This window comes from Carcharodon carcharias, chromosome 1 (assembly GCF_017639515.1).
Source record: "Carcharodon carcharias isolate sCarCar2 chromosome 1, sCarCar2.pri, whole genome shotgun sequence".
Classification (NCBI taxonomy): domain Eukaryota; kingdom Metazoa; phylum Chordata; class Chondrichthyes; order Lamniformes; family Lamnidae; genus Carcharodon; species Carcharodon carcharias.
In genome coordinates, this window is record NC_054467.1 from 61,398,308 (window position 1) to 61,418,388 (window position 20,081).

A 20,081-nucleotide genomic window follows, 5' to 3' on the forward strand; every position below is an offset into this window, starting at 1 on the left:
TTTGAATTATCTCCACTACCTTTTGCACCTGCATTCTCCCTCCTACTTAGTAGTTTAAAGTCCATGTGACTACCCTATTTATCCTTCCCACCAGGACCAATGTCCCAGCCTGGTTCAGGTGGGGCCCATCCCAACCGTACAGTTCCTTCCTTTTCAATACTAGTGTCCCATGAAATAGAATCACTCTTCCCCACACCACTCCTTCAGTCAAGCGTTCACCTCCTTGATCTGTATATCCTTGTGACAGAGATTAGACCCCCAAGGTCCAATTTTATAATTTAGCTCCTGGATCCTAGTACTCTCCAAAGAGGACCTCTCACCTACTCTTTCCTCTGTTGTTGGTCCCAACATGGACTAAAACAACTGGATCTTACCCCTCCAAAATCCTTTTACATCAGTTTGAGATATCCCTCACCCTGGCATCAGGTAGGCAAATGATGTGGGACTCTCCATTCTGCCTACAAAGGATGCTATCTGTCTCTCTAATTAGTGAAAGCCTTAAAACTACATTATGCTTTCCCTCCTCCTAGTCCTATTTGGACTGCCTCATGCTCCAAGGTGCCATGGTCACATTCTGGTTGTCCTTCCAATAGTCTTTATCCTTACTTTCAGGGACACCAAATACACTGCACCTGTCGGATAGAGTCAGTTTCTGTTGCTCGTCAATATCTCACCTGAGTTCGCTTTAGTGTGCACACTATCAGAGTGCACTATACAAACTATTACAACTTATTCTGAACCTGTATCTCTATACGAGGTGTGACCGAAATCTAGAGCAAACTGTCCAGGTACTGCTCCCCTCCCTTAAATGTCAAAGTGTCTCCAACTCTCAGTCCAGTTCAATGATTGAACTGGAGAGACTCAGGATGCATTCACTCAAGACATCTCTCTGACCACAAACACCCACGCACTGCAGTCCAGACACAGAACTTGTGCTACCATATCTTAGTCTAAATTTATTTACATCATGTTTTTAGTCTGTTGTAAGTTTTTTTTTCTTTTCCAATACATTAACTTGCACTAAGCTACTAAATACTTACTACCTCAACTTCCACAATAGGAGGGGAATAAAAGCTATACCTCCTTCCCCCTCTGCACCAAATTCCCAATTATGATCATTCTGTGTTCCCCACGACTAGCTGGATGAGATGCACTGGATACTATCATTAAAAGAACCACTAAATAGAATGAGGGTTCTTTAATAAGGTATAAAAAGCATGTTATTCTCTTAATTCAGTAAAAATTTCTGTACAGCGTTTTTACTGTGCACACACTTACAAATACTTTATAACCATTTGACAGTGTCCTCGAAATGTAAAAAATTGCCTCAGAATGATCTTGCTCATAGCTCAATGACTAAATGCATAATGTGTGGTAGATCAATAAGATTGCAAATTCCAGTTCTATACTGAGTTAGTTGATGCGGCTTATTGGGGGTGGGGTGTTGACGCATTACAATTAGCCCGATTATTCTCTTAGCTCCTGATGGGATACAGGGAAGAAATCAGCCCGAGATCCTGCTTCCTATGTTTATACAGTTAACCACTATTTGAAAATGCACATATGCAGGTAATGGTATGGAAACATTCACCATGTTTGTGACACTTGATAACCAGGCACAGACAGGAAAAGCCACCTGAAGGGAGAAAGTGCAGGGCTACCGCACCAATGCAAGTGCATCCTAATGAGAGTCACCACCTTAGGATAGGGGTGATGGAAGGACACGGAGCAGAGGAAGGGATGTGGTTAAGAGAAAATGTGAAGAAGCATCCATAGGATTGAGCTTAAGTTGATTCCTCACAAATATTTTAATACCATAAAGACAGTAACAATAGCAATTCATTTCATGAAAAATGTACAGACTGTAGTGTGCTATAATGGTCACCAAGCTGTTTAAAATGAGAATGTAGTTTTAAGAAAACCAATTAATCAGGAATTAAAAATAGTCATGCAGAGCCATGTGTAATGTAAATCAATAGCGCAGACAAGTTTCCTGTTGTTAATGATCTTTTAACACACTGATGTGAACAGCTACTCCAGGCAAACTGGCCTACCTTAACACCAAGGTTGTAGAAAAAGCGTAGGATGCTTTTATCTGTTTGAAGAAAGGAGACGAGAAAACAAGGTCAGAAATAATGACTCTTCCTACAGTTGCCACAAGTGCAATAATGCAACAATCCTGCGGGGCTTCAATCTTCATATAGACTGGGCAAACCAAATTGGTAGCTTGGAGGACAGGTTCACGGAATGTATTCAAGTCTTCTAGAATAATATGTTAAGGGAGCAACTAGGGAACAGGCTTTTTTAGATCTAGTGTTGTTTGAAGGTCAATAAGTAATTTAACTTTAAAGGATCACAACATGACGAATTTCATATAATATAAAATCGAAACAAAAAAAGCTGAAAATACTCAGTAGGTCAGGCAGCATCTATGGAGAGAAAAACAGAGTTAACGTTTCAGGTCAATGACTTTCCATCAGAACTGATGAATTTCATATTTAGGTTGAGAGTGATGTTGTTAGGTTTGAAACTAGAGTCCTAAATTTAAACAAAGCCATTTACAGAGATACGAGGGGCAAGCTGAGGAGATTAAGAAATATGAAAAATATGACAGTAGTTAAGCAATAGCAAACATTTAAAGAAATAATTCAGAATTGTCAATGGTTATTCCCTCCCTTAAGCAATAAAAGCTCCAATGGAAAAGTGGTACAGCCAAAGCTAACTAGAGAAGTTTAAAAGCAAAAAGACTAGTAAGGTTGAGGATTAGGAAAGTTTTAAAAATCAGCAATAGATGACCAAGAAATTCCTAAAGAGGGAGACATTACAACATGACAGTAAACTAGCAGAAACATAAAAATCAGATTATTAGAGCTTTTAAACATTTTTTAAATGGTGAAGAGTAGCAAAAGTCATCATGGGTCACTCGAAGCCGAAATGGGGGAAATTAGGAAATAAGAAAACGACAGAGATATTAAATAACTATTTTGAGTTTATCCACACAGCAGCAGACACAGAGAACATACCGGAAATTGTGGGGAATGAATCGTCTAATGAGAGTGAGGATCCTATTGTAATTAATATTAGGAAAGTAGTAGTACTGCAAAAATTAAGGAACTAAAAGCTGACAAATCCCTTGGACCCAATAGCCTAGATCCTAGGGTTTTAAAAGAGATGGTTGCAGAGATAGCGGATGCATTGGTTTTGAAATTCCAGAATTCCCTAGATTCTTGAGTGGACCCAGAGAATTGGAACATAGCAAATTTAGCCTCATTGCTCAAGAAAGGAGGGAGAGAAAAACAAGGAACGATTGGCCAGTTAGCCTGATGTCAGCAGTAGGGAAAATGCTGGAACCTATTAAGAACATGGTAATGGAGCCTTGGAAAGTCACCACATTGTTAGGCAAAGTCAAAGTTTAAAAGGGAAAACACGTTTGACAAATCGTTTGAGTTTTCTGAGTTTAAACAAACAGGGTAGATAAAGGGTAACCAGTACATGCAGTATATTTGGATCTTTAGAAGGTATTCACAAAGGTGCTACAACACAAGTTGTTACACATGTTATGGGTTCAAGGAATCAGGAGCAATATATTGGCATGGATGGAGGGCTGGTTAACAGATAGTTAGAATAAACAGGTAATTTTCAGGATAACAGGATGTAACTAGTGGACTATAGCAAGGATCAGCACTTGGGCCTCAGCTATTTAAGGTCTATTTCAATAGCTTGGGTGAGAAGGCCTCTGTGTAACGTACCCAGGTTTGATGACATATTGTACGGTTTGGTCTCCTTACCTAAGGAAGGATATACTTGACCTTGGGGGAAAAAATAAGTTCATTCAATTGATTACTGAGATGAAAGGGCTGCCCCATGAGGAAAAATCAAGTATAACAGACATACATTTCCTGGAGTTTAGGTTGATGAAAAGATGATCTCATTGAAACATACAACATTATTCCAGGGTTCAACAGGACAGATGCAGAGAGGTTGTTACCCCTTTCTGGGGAATCTAGAATTAGAGGCAATAGTCCCAGGGCAAGGGGGCAGCCGTTTAGGACTGTGATGAACATTCTAACAGTCACATGGTCAAGGACAGAACTGGAGCCTAATCTTTACAAACTTACAAGCTTTTATCTACAGAGACACAGTACTGATATGCATCTCCAAACCCAACAACCACAGTTTCAGTCTGCACCTACACAAAGAAGCATAAATGAATCCCCAATTAATGTACATCTCCTGAATACACTTAAGCACTCAAAATAACGTGTATTAACGAGGAGAAACCTCTTCACATATAAGGTTGTGAATCTTTGGAATTCTTTACCCTGGAGGGCTCTGGATGCTCAGTCAATAAGTATATTTACAACTTATATCAGCAGATTTTGGGTCCTAAGGGAATCAAGGTATAGGAGAATAGGGCAGGAAAGTGTAGTTGATGTAAAATTCAGCCACGATCTTATTGAACGGTGGAGCAGGCTCAATGGGCCATATGGCCTAATCCTGCTCCTATTTATATTCTATTGGGCCTGTCAAGTTTGCCAATTGTGCATATCCTAAATTAAATAACATTCTCTGAAATCCAAGCACAATGCAAGATGTGTTGGAAAAGCCACATGGTGTGTATTTGATGTCATAGCACAGTCTTGAACTTAACAATTCTTATACACAGGACCAAGAAAGATGAGGAATTAACTTCAGACCATTCCCACACATTTCACAAATAGGTAGCTCAAAATGGAGGCCTGGAACCAAGTTTCTCCAATCTTTCCTCATCGCTCAATCTAACCCTTTAAGATTTAGAAAAATGGATAATAGACTGATAATGGGGTTTGCTCTAAAATACTATAACTTCTTTCACACCCAATTTTCATATGGATTCAGTTTCAATTCAGATGCCAAGAGGCTAATATCCAATTCTGGTTTTAAGCTACTGAATCTAGCTCCCTTACCCTGGCAATACCTTCAACAATCCACAAGAAACATTTGGCTCAAAGCATCAGTCTCCCAGAATAAAACTAAAATATGACCAGCATAAAAGTATCTTTGTTGAATGATTTAAACTTCACAGGGCAATTATTGAAAACAGAAAGTACCGGAAACACATCTGTACTACTATAACAACAACTTGCATTTATACACGATAAGTACCTTTAACATAATAAAACATCACAGGAGCATTATGAAAAAAAAATTGACACCAAGCCGCATATGGAGATATTAGGATGTTTGGTCAAGGAGGCAGTTTTAAGCAGTGCTTTCAAATGAGGAGAAAGGTAAAGGCAGAGAGGCTTAGGGAGGGAATTCCAATGCTTAGGGCCTCAGCAGCTGAAGGCACACCCTCCAAATGATGGAGCGATGGAAACTGGGGATAGGGAAGCAAAAATGATAGTCCGGTGTTTTGGATCGGGAGCATTCATCATGTTAAACATCAATGCAGCTTTTATCCTAATATTTTGGGGGATTTTTCCCTGACATTCATATGTGAAAATGTGTGGGAGAAAGAGAAGGTTCAAACCAAATAAATCACTCATGTGTTGCAATGTAAAATCTTTTCAAATTTCCTAAGCCAGTACTTCAGATTTTCTTGAAGGGATCTGCGAATAATCATGGTTATGCCTCATTGAGTAAGTATAAGGCACTAACTGGGGAACAGCAATGTGGAAAAAGGATTGTTGAATCTGATCAGCTTCAAAATAAGGAATGATCGCGTACAAATAATTTTCAGCAATTATACCAAAAATAAAAATCAAAAAGGGCCAGAGTATATGTACCTCATATAGTACAGAAAGGAAACTTCATGACTGCAGGAGAATTCCATGTGAAATCTACAGATCAGCTTTGCTCATCTGGCAACTTTACTCATGCATGGGGAGCAAAAGGATGTTTCTCCCTTCCACAACAATTTGGTATTTAGTGAATATTTCTCACTGATGACAATTATTTAAATAAATTTGCAAATCCAGTTACAATTTAGCAAAAGAAAAATACTTTGAGAGTTCTGCAACAGTAAACAACAAACTCCCATCCCAATCAGATAAAAATGCCTATATAAAAGGAATAGCAGCCAATTTGAAACATCAAGTGCAAGAACAAAAATGCCAGTCAGCTATTTTTTTAAAACTTCATTTTTAGCCAGTTTTATTCATATCAGCAGAATACACTTTCTCTTATGTCTCGATATATAGTGAACACAAACAGGTTTGCTTCAACTACTATATTTTGAACCAATCAATTAAAGAAAGAAATCTTGACATTCTACTGTCTAAATCTCTAAAGGTCAATGCAGTTAAAAGAGCAAGAGCAAACGGAATGTTGTGGTGCATTTACAGGACAATTGATCAGAAAACAAACCTTACTATTCTGTCCTTGTACAAAACTTTGGTCATGCTTCAGTAGTGTGTTCAGTTTGGTCTCTTCACATGATGGGTGATAATGAGGTTTGCAGAGGAGGACCATTAGACTAATTAATAGCATAAAACATTTTAGTTATGAAAATAGGTTCAAAGAGCTGGGACTCTACCCCTTAGAGAAACAGATTCCGCGAAGGACTGATTGATGTTTATAAAATGTTGAAAGGAATGAGATTGTGTTTGAGTTGACGGGTTCCAATTAAATAGGTCAGGGAGGACCAGGGATTGCAATTTTTAAGTTGTATTAGGGAAGATCTAGGTTAGTCGTCAGGAGCTGGTTCTTTTCCCAGAGAATAGTGGACTTTTGGAACAGGCTACCATCATGCAATGGATGTCAATCCACTGTTCTTTTAAGCAAGAGCAGTACCTGTTTCTGGTTGGGGAGGACGTCTGGCCTTTCAGGGCCAGAGTGATCTCCTGGACTGGGCTCAATGACTTAGATGTGGAGGAAATTTTTTTACCCAAATTTACCAAATTAGTCTGGGTTTTCAACTGGGCTTCTTGCCTCTCCCAGGTGACTACATGGTTTCTGGTTGGGTGGAGAGTGCACATAACGTGATACACAGGTGTCACAATTGTGAAGGCTGGATGGACCAGAGTGTCTTCACCTGTCCGTCTATGTTTGTAATTATATGTAAGGTTCCTGAAAGACAAAGCATTTAGTGATATTCATGCTTCTTTAACAAGTTTACACAATTAAAACTTTCTGTTTTGTCCCTTTCTTCCCTCCTTAAAAATACCCATATACTGCTAATTAGATCCAACTAGTTGTAGAATAAAAACAAAAAAACTGTGGATATAGAATAATCCTGAACTCAAGTAAATTCACTGCAGTTTGTATGTTTTCCAGATTAGCCAATTCAGTTTTTGAGTAACTATATGATACAGTAGGCTAACAATGCCAGTCACCTCTGGCACTTAAGTTCAATTAGATGGGAATTTATTGGCGCTAGACGTCCTACACAAAATGAATTTGGAAAGGCTCAATCCTGGGTATACCGACAAAAGAGAATGACACACAATTTGGGCTAAATTATCACTAATAGAGATGAAAAAGTAGTAAATGCTGCAAGTGCGAAATAAAAACACAAAATATTGGGAATAGTCTCACAGGAGCTGAAAGGGCAGCATACAATCTAATACATTAGCCTTTCTTCCTTTCCGACAATGACTGGCTTGCACTTTACAGCATTTACTGTTATTTTTATTACAAAGTATCGGTGTTTATAAACCATGCTCATTAAGGCCATAGGATGTCAATACAGGAAAAGATAATTCCTAGCAACTTTAGAAGTAAAAAAAAATCTAAAAAAGTTCACACTATTTACCATTCGGAAGATCAGCTCCATTTTTGTTGTATGAATACACAGGTGCGCTGGTGAGGTACTCTCCCTTTTCATTCACAGCAAACCCAGGGTACAAAAGATCATCATAGGAGTTTGGAATCTGAAGTGCAGGCATCGGTGGCAGATTAGCGCCATGCATAGGAGCACAAAGTGGAGTAATAAATGCTGAGGTCACTTGAGCCTGTGACACGGCTGGACTGGACATCACTGAAGGTGATAGAGATACAGGTGGGATGACCGTCTGTGGCAAACTCTCTGTCAAACAGAAGATGCTATCTTCAATAAGCTTTCTTAAAAATAAAAGAGTCACACAATATCACATTGAAACGGTGAATTATATTCACAAATTCTTAAACTTTTTCTTTTCAGAAGACAAGTGTTCATTAACAAGTAACTTGAGCATTTGGCTCCCAACTACGTGATTATGAAAACAAACGTTCTATGGCTTTATTAACATTACGCAAGTTTCTAAAGCCGACTGTTACAAATGTATCACCCATTTTGTTACAAGAAATACTAGCATTTTGAAAAGCTGTACTTAAGGAGATTAATCCGCTTTTATTAAAATCCCATGGTTATTAAATGTGTTCCAAATTTTTACATTAAATTCTTAATGCATTAGAAATCAATTCTAATGCACTTGTGGGAAAAGTGGTAAAATGCAATTTTCTAAGTACTCCTACCTGTAACGTACACCTGAAATACTCCTAAAATAAACCTTAGAACCTTTTCTGAAGGAGGTGAATTTTCAAGGTTGGATGACCTTCAACAACCATTTCACTCAGTTTTTAAGATGTAATTTGAATTCCTCCTTACATTGGAAAATCTAAAATTAACTGTATGTTACATGCAATACATAACACAGCTATCTTTTCAATTAGAGGTTATAGGTATTACTTAACATTTTACCTGCTGATTGACAAGTGACTGACTCAGGTGGATGTACTGAAAGCACCGGTGGAGTCAATGATGTTGCTGAGGAAGGAAGATGTGACATCCTCAGATCTGATTGAAGGACAGGATCCATTCTTTGGGTTGCAGTGTAAGCGGGCATCTCCAATGGATTCTTCAAGACAGAAATTTAAAGGAAATTGTTACAGAAATTATAAAGAAATATATAATTTATGCAATTTTCTGATTACTAGTTTCTTGCACACATGACTCCCTTCATTTTACTTTAAATTAAAGACACAGTCCCAAACAAACCTCAATTATAACAAGTACACTTTCAATTACTCCTTTAAGAAAGCTTTGTCAATGGCATTTAGTAAATGCGCTGTTAGGTCATTTCATTAATCAAATGCATGAAAGTAGTGTTTGATTGCGCTTTCATACGAACCAGTCGCTGAATACTTGGTACCATGTTTCTGGCATTCAGCATGTGAAGACCCACATATAGCAACGAATAATAGTGCCTTCTATTTCATCCAATTCAGATATGGTTAGATACAGAATAGAAAAAGAACTATTTATAGTGCACCTTCACAACCTTAGGATATTCAAAAGTGCTTCATAACTAGTTAAGTACTTTTGAGGTGTAGTCACTGGTGTGATGTTGGTAAACATGGCAGCCCATTTATTTATAGGAAGGTTCCACATATAGCAATGAGATTGCTGTTTAAAAATAAGAGGTCGTTCATGAAAGACAGATGAGGGGAAATTTTCTCTGAGGGCTGAGAGTCTGATGAACTCTCTTCCTCAAAAGACGGTGGAAGCAGAGTCTTTGAATATATTTTAAGGCAGAGCTAGATAGATTCTTGATTAACAAGGGGGTGAAAAGTTGTCGGGGGTTGGCAGGAATGTAGGGTTGAGGTTACAATCAGATCAGCCATGGTCTTATTGAACAGCGGAGCAGGCTCAAGGGACCAAGTGGTCTACTCCTGCTTCTAATTTGTATGTTTGTAGGTTCGTAAATTACCACATAAGAGCATCAGAAATAGAGCTAGAGTGGGCCATATGCCTGTTCAGTTTATTTCAATATTATTGCTGATGTTTTACATCAACTCCACTTTCTAACCTTACCCCCATACCCCTTGATTCTCAACGTCCAAACATCTATTGATCTCAGTCTTAAATATACTCAACTGAGCATCCACAGCCCTTTGGGGTAGAGAATCCTGAAGATCCACAACCCTCTGAAGTGAAGAAATTTCTCCTTATCTCAAATTGAAACAGCCGTCATCTTATCGGAAAGGCTATGCCTTCTAGTTCAATACCCTCTATAAGATTATATAATAAAGAGCAGTAGGCCATTCAACCCCTTTAGCCTGCCCCACCATTCAATAAAATCATGGCTGATTATTTTTGTGGCCTTAACTCTACTTTCCTACCTGCTCCCATAAGTCCTAACTCACTTGTCGATCAAAAATCTATGACAGCCTTGATTGTATTCAATGACCAAGCCTCCACTGCTCTTTAGGCAAGAGAATTCCAAAGTCTAACAACCCTCAGAAAAGAAAATCCTCCTCATCTCCGTCTTAAATGGGAGGCACCTTCAAGACTTCCTCACAAGGGGAAAACACACTTCCAGCATCCACCCTGTCAAGTCTCCTCAGAATTTATATGTTTCAATAAGAGCACCTCTCATTCTTCTAAATGCCAATGAGCATAGGACTAACCCATTCAACCTTCCCTCATAAGACAACCCTTCAACCCAGGAATCAGCTGAGTGAACATTCTCTGATGCAATTATGTCCTTTTTCCAAATAAGGAGACCAACACTGCACACACTACACCAGATGTGGTCTCACTAATGCACTGTATGGCTGTAGCAACGTTTCCCTACTTTTAAACTCCATACCCCTTGCAATAAAGGCCAACATCCTATTCGCCATGCAAACCACTACGTGCATGCTCGCTTTTTGTGATTCAGATACCAGGACCACCAGATCGCCATGTATCATGGATTTCTGCAGTCATGGAGTCAGAGAGATCCACAGCACAGAAAAAGGCCGTTCGGCCCATTGAATCTGCGCCAGTCAAACAAGTACCTAATTATTCTAATCCCATTTTCCAGCACTAGGCCGTAGCTTTGTATGCCATGGCATCGCAAGTGCACATCCAAATACTTCTTAAATGTTCCAAGCAGTGAGTTCCAAATTCCCACCACCCTCTGGGGTATCCTCCTCACAATTTACTTTCCTACTCATCTTTGCACCATCAGCAAATTTGGCTAGCATACACTCAGTCTCTTCATCCAAGTCATTACCGTAGATTGTCAATAGTTGAGACCCCATCACTAATCCCTGGGGCACTTCACAATTTGCAGTTTGCTGACCCAAATATGGCCCATTTATTCCAACTCTCTGCTTCCTGTTAGCTAACCAATCCTCTATCCATGCTAATATGTTACCCTTAATACATGAGCTCTGGGTTTATGTGGCACCTTATTGAATACCTTTTGGAAATCCAAATACACCACATTTACTGGGTTCCCCATTATCCATCCTGCTTGTTATTTCCTCAAAGAACTCTAATAAATTAGTCAAACATGATTTCCCTTTCACAAAACCATGGCAACACTGCCTGAAATGTCCTATTATCTCCTTAATAATGGATTCAAGCATTTTCCTTATGACAGATGCTAGACTAACTGACCTATAATTACCTGCTTTCTGTCTCCCTCCACCAAGGTGTTATACTTGCAGTTTTCCCAATCTGCTAGGACCTTTCCAGAATCCAAGGAATTTTGGAAGATTACAACCAATGTGTCCACTATCTCTGCAACTACTTCTTCTAACACCCTAGAATGCAGGCCATCAAGTCCAGGAGACTTATCAGCTGGGGAAACAGCCCCTCAGCATTTACTCTGTCAAGCCTCTAAGAATTTTATAAATTGGATCACCTCATACTTCTCAACTCCTGAGAATTTGGGCCCATTCTACTCAATCTCTCCCCTAGGAGAACCTTTTCATCCCAGGAATCAAATTAGCAATCCTTCATTGTTCATTCTAAGGCATATATATCATTCCTTAAGCAAGGAGACCAAGTAGATACAATACTCCAAGTGCTGCATTTCCAAATTTCTGTACAACTGCAGCAAGACATCCCTGCTATTGCACTCCACTAGTCATTGCAATAAACACCAACATACCTTCCTAATTGCTTGCTGTACCCAGGTTAATTTTTTATTTCTTGTATGAGGACACCCTAATCCCACTAAACACCAATATTTAAATGGTGAGAAACTTAAAATAAATGTTTTTCTATTCTTCCTAACAAAATTAATAACCTATTTCCTCTACTCCTTGTCCACTCACTTAACCTAATATTCTTTTACAGACTTACACACCTAGCTTTGCATCATCAACAATTTGGATAAATTACACTGGCTCCTTGCATAAGTCATCAATATCAACTGTAAATAGCTGAGGCCCCACAATGATCCTTGCGACAACCCCATTAGTTACAGTCTGCCAACCTAAAAATGACAAGTTTATTCCTATGCTCTATTTTCTTTCCTTTAACCAGTCCTCTATCCATGCTAATCCAACCCCAATGAGCCCTTATCTTATGCAACAGCCTGTGTTGTGACATCCTGTCGAATGACTTTTGAAAATTCAAATGTACTACATGTATTGGTTTCCCTCCCTCTATCCTGCTAGTTACAACCTCAAAAAAACAAATAGATTTGTCAGACACAATGTTCCTTTTGATTTTTCGGGTGTCCTATTACCACTTCTTTAATGATGGATTCCATCATTTTGCTGACAACTGATGTCAGGCTAATTGGCCTGTAGTTCCCTATTTTTTCTCTCCTTTCATGAATAATAATGATATATTTGCTGCCTGCCACTAAGACCATTCCTAAATGTAGGGAATTTTGGAAGATCACAAGCACTGCACCTCTCTGCAGCCAACTCTTCTCAAATCCTAAGAAATAGGTCACCAGGTCCAGAGGATTTGTCAGCTTTAAGTCCCATTAATTTCTCCAATATTTCTTCTTTACCAATATTAAATTAAGCTTCTCCCTCTCTAATTTTATTAGACTCGCAGTTCCCCACAATGCTTTGAGTGTCTTCTAAAAAAATGCTCTGCATTCACATAACACTTTTCACGACTACCAGACATCTCAAAGTGCTTTACAGCTAATGAAGTACTATTTGAAGTGCAGTCAGTGTTGTGAACTAGGAAACGTGGCAGCTAATTTGTGCTCAGCAAACTCCTAGGAACAGCAATGTGACAATGACCAGATAATCTTTTTTTTGTTTGAGAGGTTGGCTGGGACACCATGATGTGATGCCTCTTGAGGCTCTTGCACCAGCAGTCCGTGAAAAGAAACAGGTCCTTTTCCACAGATGGAAGGAGGCAGCCACCAGTCATAACCAAGGCGGCATGAATGGAGGTGGATGAAGTGGTGACCAGCCAAGGAGTCATGCTTAGAACCTGGGTTCAGTGCAGGAAGCCCTATGACGACTTGCTCTGGTCTGGAAAGGTGACTGGCATTAACACATTGGCATCTGGAAGTCCAGGATTAAGTGAAAGATGCCCGTGGTGGTGAACCCAGGCATGGGGCAATATCAAGCACCAATACTGGGGTTGAGAAACTGCCACGCAGCAAAGACTCATCCTCAGGCATGGGTAAAAGTTGCACTGAGATGGCTAAATGGCCATCTCACCATGCTATACCATAGGCATGGCACTGAACATTTACATTGACTCAGATGAAGCAGCACATAATGCCATAAGACAGCACTGACACTGCCCATGTTCATAGGAGAAGTGTGCCCAGAATGCCAGGGAGTGCCAATGGACCGGAGCTGGAGTAGTCATTATCACTGACTTGATGCTAATAGAGGAAGCAGCTTTGAAAATTGGTTGGGTCACTGCAGGGCAGCCGGTCACTGAGGGTGAGACAGGCATAGAAGGTAGAGAGAATGCCTAAAGATTCGGTTGCATCTAACTTTCCCTAGACCTTATATGGCATTAGGCTTATGTGAGGGCTTTCATTGCCACTGGAAGCTCTTCACAAAGGGAAGGACGAGGGTATTCGTGGCAGAACCAACACTTACACTTTATTATTTTATCTCCACCAGGTGCAGAATCAGGCGAAGGACAGACGAGTGATGTATCCATCCTGGAAAGCTCACAGGATGTAATGCCATCGGAAGACACTGCATTACTTTATTTCTGCGCACCCTCTTTGCGCATGTAGACTTGGTGGCCCTCTCGGGTAAACACTTCACAGAAGCGCAAGTGGAGATGGTGGAGGCAGTGACAGGATCGGTACTTTCTCTCGGTGGAGCGAAGGAAGGCCCAGTAATGCTCAGGTCCAAGCAGATGGTGATCCTTGGGTGTCATCAGCGAAGAGGCAAAGGCTCCAGCTCATGCAGCATATGTGTGAGATGTCGAGCTTCAAGGTCGTGAAGTCCATGCTCAAACAATGGAGGTATCCATCCATGACATGAGTGGCTCCATATCTCTGGTGAGTGAATGCATGGCATCCTTCATTGAGAGTGGCAAGCCTCATGGAGAGACATATGGAGTACACTACCAACTAGATGCAGGGGTTGTGAGGGGACATGGCCTCAGCCATGATGTCAGTGGAGCAATGGGTGAGAGAGATGGGCCAGGCATGTATTTCCCCATCGCCTGGAGAGCAACTACTCCAAGCAACCACTGGAGTTTAAGTGAGGTCTCTAGGGCAGAGGAAGGGCAGGCTTCAGGCAATGGGGGCTCCTCTCAGGGCATCTCCATCACTAAACGCACATTTTCAGCCCCTTCCGGACCCAGTAGGGCTCACACACCCAGAGGATGAAAGGTCACAGCCATCTAATGCACGAAAGCAAGAAAGGCAGCAGCCTTCCCTCACATCACCTCAAGCTGTGTTGGGGTGGGGGTGGGGGGTGCGCACGCGCGGCACCACTTAGAAGTTTTAGTAAGGGTGCACCTCGATGTACGGACTAGTACTGGGGGTTTACTGGGTGATATTAATCTTACAAACACATACTTGAATTTTGATTAAAGAGAATGTTGCTGAATTGCGACCTGAAATGATTTGTACATTTATTTCCATACAACATTCGACATTGTACAGAGGTTTAAACCACTGACAGTATGTTCTGAAAAGGCCACTTGATCAGGCTGTGTAATGTGCAGCAAATGACAATGGTGCACGATACCCATGAGTGTCTGTGCTGCAGGGCTCCCCCAGATCTATCAAGGCATCGAAACCTCATCTCCAATAAGCCAATGTCCTGCTTGATGGTGGTCCTTGCAGTTATCTGGCAGTGGATATATTTGTCTTCTGCCTGTGAATTGGGCTGTGTACAGGGGTCAGAAGCTATGACTTAAATAGATACCTAAGTCCCCCAGGATTCAGCCACGAAAGCAGCTTTCTGGAAAACTCACACACGCCTCCAGGAAGCACTTATGGAGGTCACAAAGAACCTGAGCACCAAGCAAATGAAAGTCCCAAGCGGCCCAGATAAGATTGCAATTCCCTGGTAAAATCTTGGTCTGTTGCCTCCTTAATTATGTAAAGTGCTTTTGCATCTCCTTCTGTTCGACTTACCACACTGGCCACTCTCTGAAAAATTGCCGATGGTGGGAATTGGTCAGGGATCCTGCCCAATGAACTCCTGCATCATTTAACCAGACCCCTTCCTTGTTCCCGCCTCATGTGAGCTGGTAAAATTCAGGTCCTTTTATTACTCTCATTCTACTTTTATCCTTTTTAATCAAATTTTTGGTCATCTTCTGCTTGTATTTAAAACACTCCCAATCCTCACTAGAAAAAGTAACAAGCCCGAGGACTGGGGCCAGTTTAGAATTCAGCAAAGGAGGACCAAGAGATTGATTAAGGAGGGAAAAATAAAGAATGAGAATAAACTTGAACGGAACATAAAAGCAGACTGTAAATGCTTCTATAAGTATGTAAAAAGAAAAAGATTAGTGAAGACAAATGTAGGTTCCTTACAGTCCGAAATGGTAGAATTTATAATAGAGAACAAGGAAATGGCAGATCAATTAAACAACTACTTTAGATCTGTCTTCACGGAAGAAGACAAACAACTTCCCAGAAATGCTAGGGAATTAAGGGTATAGTGAGAAGGAGGAATTGAAGGAAATTAGTATTACTAAAAAAATAGTGCTGGAGAAGTTTATGGCACTGAAAGCTAATAAATCCCCAGGGCCTGATAATCTACATCCCAGGGTACTGAAGGAGGTGACCATGGAAATAGTGGATGCACTGGTTGTCATCTTCTGAAATTCTGTAGATTCTGGAACATTCCCAACAGGTTAAAGGGTGGCAAATGTAATCCCGCTATTTAAAAAAGCAGGGTGGGAGGGAGAAAGCAGCAAATTACAGACCAGTTCGTCAAACATCAGTAGTAGGGAAATGCTAGAATCTATCATAAAGGATGTGATAATGGGACACTTGGAAAATATCAATGGGATTAGACAAAGTCAACATGAATTTATGAAACTCCATGTTTGACAAACCTACTAGAGTTTTTTTTTGAGGACGCAGCTAGCAGAATAGATAAGGGAGAACCAGCGGATGTGGTGTATTTGGATTTTCTAAAAGCTTTTGATAAAGTGCCACATAAGAAGTTAGTGTGCATAATTAAAACACAAGGAATTGGGCGTAATATATTGGCATGGATTGAGGAAACAGAGTAGGAATAAATGGGTCTTTTTCAGAGTGGCAGGCAGTGACTAGTGGGGTACCACAGGAATCATTGCTTGGGCCCCAGCTATTCACAATGTACATCAATGATATGGATGAGGGAACCAAATGTAATATTTCCAACTTTGCTGACGACACAAAACTTGTTGGGAATGTGAACTATGAGGGGCGCGTTAAGAGGCTTCAAGGAGAATTAGGTTGAGCGAGTGAGCAAATGCATGGCAAATAAAGTATAACGGGGATAAGTGTAAAGTTATCCACTTTGATAGGAAAAGCAGAATGGCGGAGTATTATTTAAATGCTGATAGATTAGGAAATGTTAATGTACAAAGGGGTCTGGGTGTACATGTACACCAATCACTGAAAGCAAGCATGGTGTAGCAAGCAGTTAAGGTGGTAAATGGCATGTTGGCCTTCATTGCGAGAGGACTGGAGTACAGGAGCAAAGATGTTGTACTGCAGCTGTACAGGGCCTTGGTGAGACCACACCTGGAGTATTGTGTGCAGTTTTGGTCTCCTTACCTAAGAAAGGATATACTTGCCATAGAGGGAATGCAGCGAAAGTTCACCAGACTGATTCCTGGGATGGCAGGATTGTTGTATGAGGAGAGATTGGACCACTAGGCCTGTATTCACTGGAGTTTAGAAGAATGACAGGGGGTCTCATTGAAACATAAAATTCTGACAGGGCTGGACAGACTGAATGCAGGGATGAATTTTCCTCTGGATGGGGGTTCTAAAGCAAGGGGTCACTGTCTCAAGCTATAGGGGAGGCCACTTAGGACTGAGATGAGGAGAAATTTCTTCAGAGGGTGGTGAACCTGTGGAATTCTGTACCACAGAAAGCTGTGAAGGCCAAGGTCACTGAATATATTTAATAAGGAAACAGATCAATTTCTAGACTATAAGAGCATCAAGGGGTATGAGGAGAGAGCAGGAGCATGGCGTTGAGACAGAGGATCAGCCATGATCATATTGAATGGCGGACAAGACTTGAAGGGCCGAATGACCTACTCCTGCTCCTATTTTCTATGCTTGTTTCTAGCCATCTAAGCTAGCTCTCCACCAATTGTTTTAGCCAGCAAATGTGTTTCCAAAACCACTTCGAACAATTTATAATTTAGACCCCCATTCCAAAACTCACCATTATTCCTTTTGCCCAACTGCTCAACATGATTTTTTTCCCTCAATGTAAAGAGCTCTGAGGTGTCTTCCTGCACCAAATAAATGTTAAAAAAAATTTCTCACAGAATTAAAAATTGGAAGAGATGTTAAATTGGCTGCCGATTCACTATCACCTATTTATACACTATCGCATGAAGATCCACCCCAAGGAGTGCCATAGGAAAGGTTTAAGTGGAGCTGAAGTGTCAATGCTACATTCAAATGGTTCAGTTAAAGGATTCTATAAAGAATGTAAAAGATTTGAACATATTATTTTAAAAACTAGTTTAAAGTATTGTTCAAGTTCAACATTGTATTGCTTTTTGTTTACTGCATTTGTTAGATGTAATCTTACACCCTATTAATAAATTCAAGGTTTTAGTCTGAATTATGGTCAAATGTTGCATTTTCCACCCGTTGGAACTGATAAGAGCAGGTGATGGGCAATATGACCCAATGCTCAATGCCATGGAAAAGTGTAAATGTTTACCCTACAGCATACTATCCCACACACAACATGCGCATGGTTGTAGGTTTGGGCCATAATGCAATACGAGGACATGGATTCTCTCACTGTTGAGTACTGTAGTTTTGCTTTCACTCAAATTTTTAACTAAGAATTAGAACCTCTCTGGATACTCAGACAATATATCGAGGTTGGATACAAAGCATGAATACATTACATGCCGCCACTACTCTTGCTATTAACTGTCATGAATCAGTAAAGAGTGCCAAGATGAGGTTGTAGCACAGTGTGTTGCTGATGTAGACACTCATTACCCTGAAATGCTGGTCCAATCAGAACCTTCCGGAGGACTATCAGCTTTACCAGACCTGCTTTATGTTGGAGAGGGTGGATTTTTGCTTGGAGAAGATAGCCTCTGGACAGCTAGTTTGGATTACAGCCAGCCTATTATGGGTTTGGGAAAACAAGGCTATAATACTTCATTATGTGGATATTGCCTTTGACGAACACCGAAATTTAGAATGGTGATAAATAATCACCTCTCTTCTAGCAGACTTTTTAGCTGTGCTCACCATTTGTTTATCCTGGTCACCTTAACTGATTACCAAATTAAGGAGCTGAAGTGTTGAAGAATTTCGAATCCATGCAGAATTAATATCAGGATAGAAAAAGCAACTTATTGCCATCATGATCTTAGAGAAAAAAATTACATTTATTTAGCACGTGACAAGACAAACTATATCATAAATTGCATGTGAAAAAATATGCTGGAAGAACATTTCAGGGTAAAAGCAGGACACAATGAGGCTGGTGTTTATCAATCTTTCTTCATTGCTACTAATTTCATGAAGCCTTCCCTGAACAGTTAGACTCTTTCCCAATATTGCCCCCTAACAGAAACATTTTCCATGTTTTCCAGTTATGATAATTTGGACATGTTCCATTTCTCCTTTAGCTGCTAATCCCATGCCCGTTTTGTCTCTCTTCATCCTACTCCGCAATCTCTGACCCCCCATTCCTGCCAACAATTTGTGGAACTCTTCCTATTCTCTAGAGATACTGCTGCAAATATCTAGTTCATAGTTCATGTTAATATTTCAGAGGTAATGTTTAGTTCTGGGGAGATTAAAGTTTAACTGTAGAAAATGGGATATATGCAGCTAAAGCAGCTTGGAGTCTATTTTTTTCCAATAATTTATATAGATTTTTCTTTTCCCACCTTTTTCCATTATTTTTAAATCTTTTATGCCCCCCAACCCCACTAGAGCTATACCTTGAGTGCCCTACCATCTATTCTTAATTAGCACATTTGTTTAGATATTATCATCAACTTCAACACCTGTGTTCTTTTGTTCTTTTGTCTGTGACATCTTTTGATTATCTGCTCCTATCACTGCTTGCTTGTCCCTACAACCACACCCCCCCTTCACTTCTCTCCCCCACACCCCCACCTTAAACCAGTTTATATTTCACCCCTCTCCTTGTAAAGAAAAATCAGTTCTGTTGAAGGGTCATGAGGACTCGAAACGTCAACTCTTTTCTTTTCCGCCGATGCTGCCAGACCTGCTGAGTTTTTCCAGGTAATTCTGTCTTTGTTTTGGAGTCCATTACACCTAAAATGTTACTAAGGTTATTACCTTAAAAGGTTACACTTAAGCCATGTTGATTTAAGGGATTAACAGCTAGAAATGCAAGATCCTAAAACAGCAGGAGGGCTTACGTAGCTGGAGATGTGATGTCTATACAGTTAACAAAGAAGTGCAGTCCAAAGAGATGTTTTGTTTTGGGAGTTACAACTAAATAAGTTCAAAAGCATTCAGTGAGCACTGAAAGGCAATGTCATCATTGAGATGAATGGAGCTTAAGGCTCTCTGGTTTCAATTTATCGGTGTTTGCTGAGAGAGATAGTTAGTTGCAGTTTGGACCTAGTATGGTTTGCTGCTCACAGGAAACCCCTGGAAACCATTTGCTGCAGTAGAAGTCCTGTGGAGCTTAGAAGGTGGCAGAGGTTCATTGGTTCTGTGCTGGAGACAGTTAAGGCTCAGAGAAGCCCCTTGAAGCCATTT

At 40.3% G+C, this 20,081-nt stretch overlaps 1 protein-coding gene across 4 annotated transcripts in view; it reads right to left on the reverse strand.

The window, feature by feature from the left end:
- otud4 (OTU deubiquitinase 4) overlaps positions 1-20,081 on the reverse strand; it is a 109,907-nt gene that overhangs the window by 13,113 nt on the left and 76,713 nt on the right. For 3 of the 4 annotated variants that reach the window (XM_041186435.1, XM_041186427.1, XM_041186445.1), the window contains 3 exons: positions 8,663-8,819; positions 7,736-8,008; positions 2,055-2,095 (listed from right to left, as the gene is read on the reverse strand). In XM_041186435.1, coding sequence (XP_041042369.1) covers positions 2,055-2,095; positions 7,736-8,008; positions 8,663-8,819 — 471 coding nt within the window. Of the gene's footprint in view, positions 1-2,054; positions 2,096-6,318; positions 7,051-7,735; positions 8,009-8,662; positions 8,820-20,081 lie in introns of those variants that run through there. The other variant, XM_041186455.1, reaches the window with a different exon arrangement.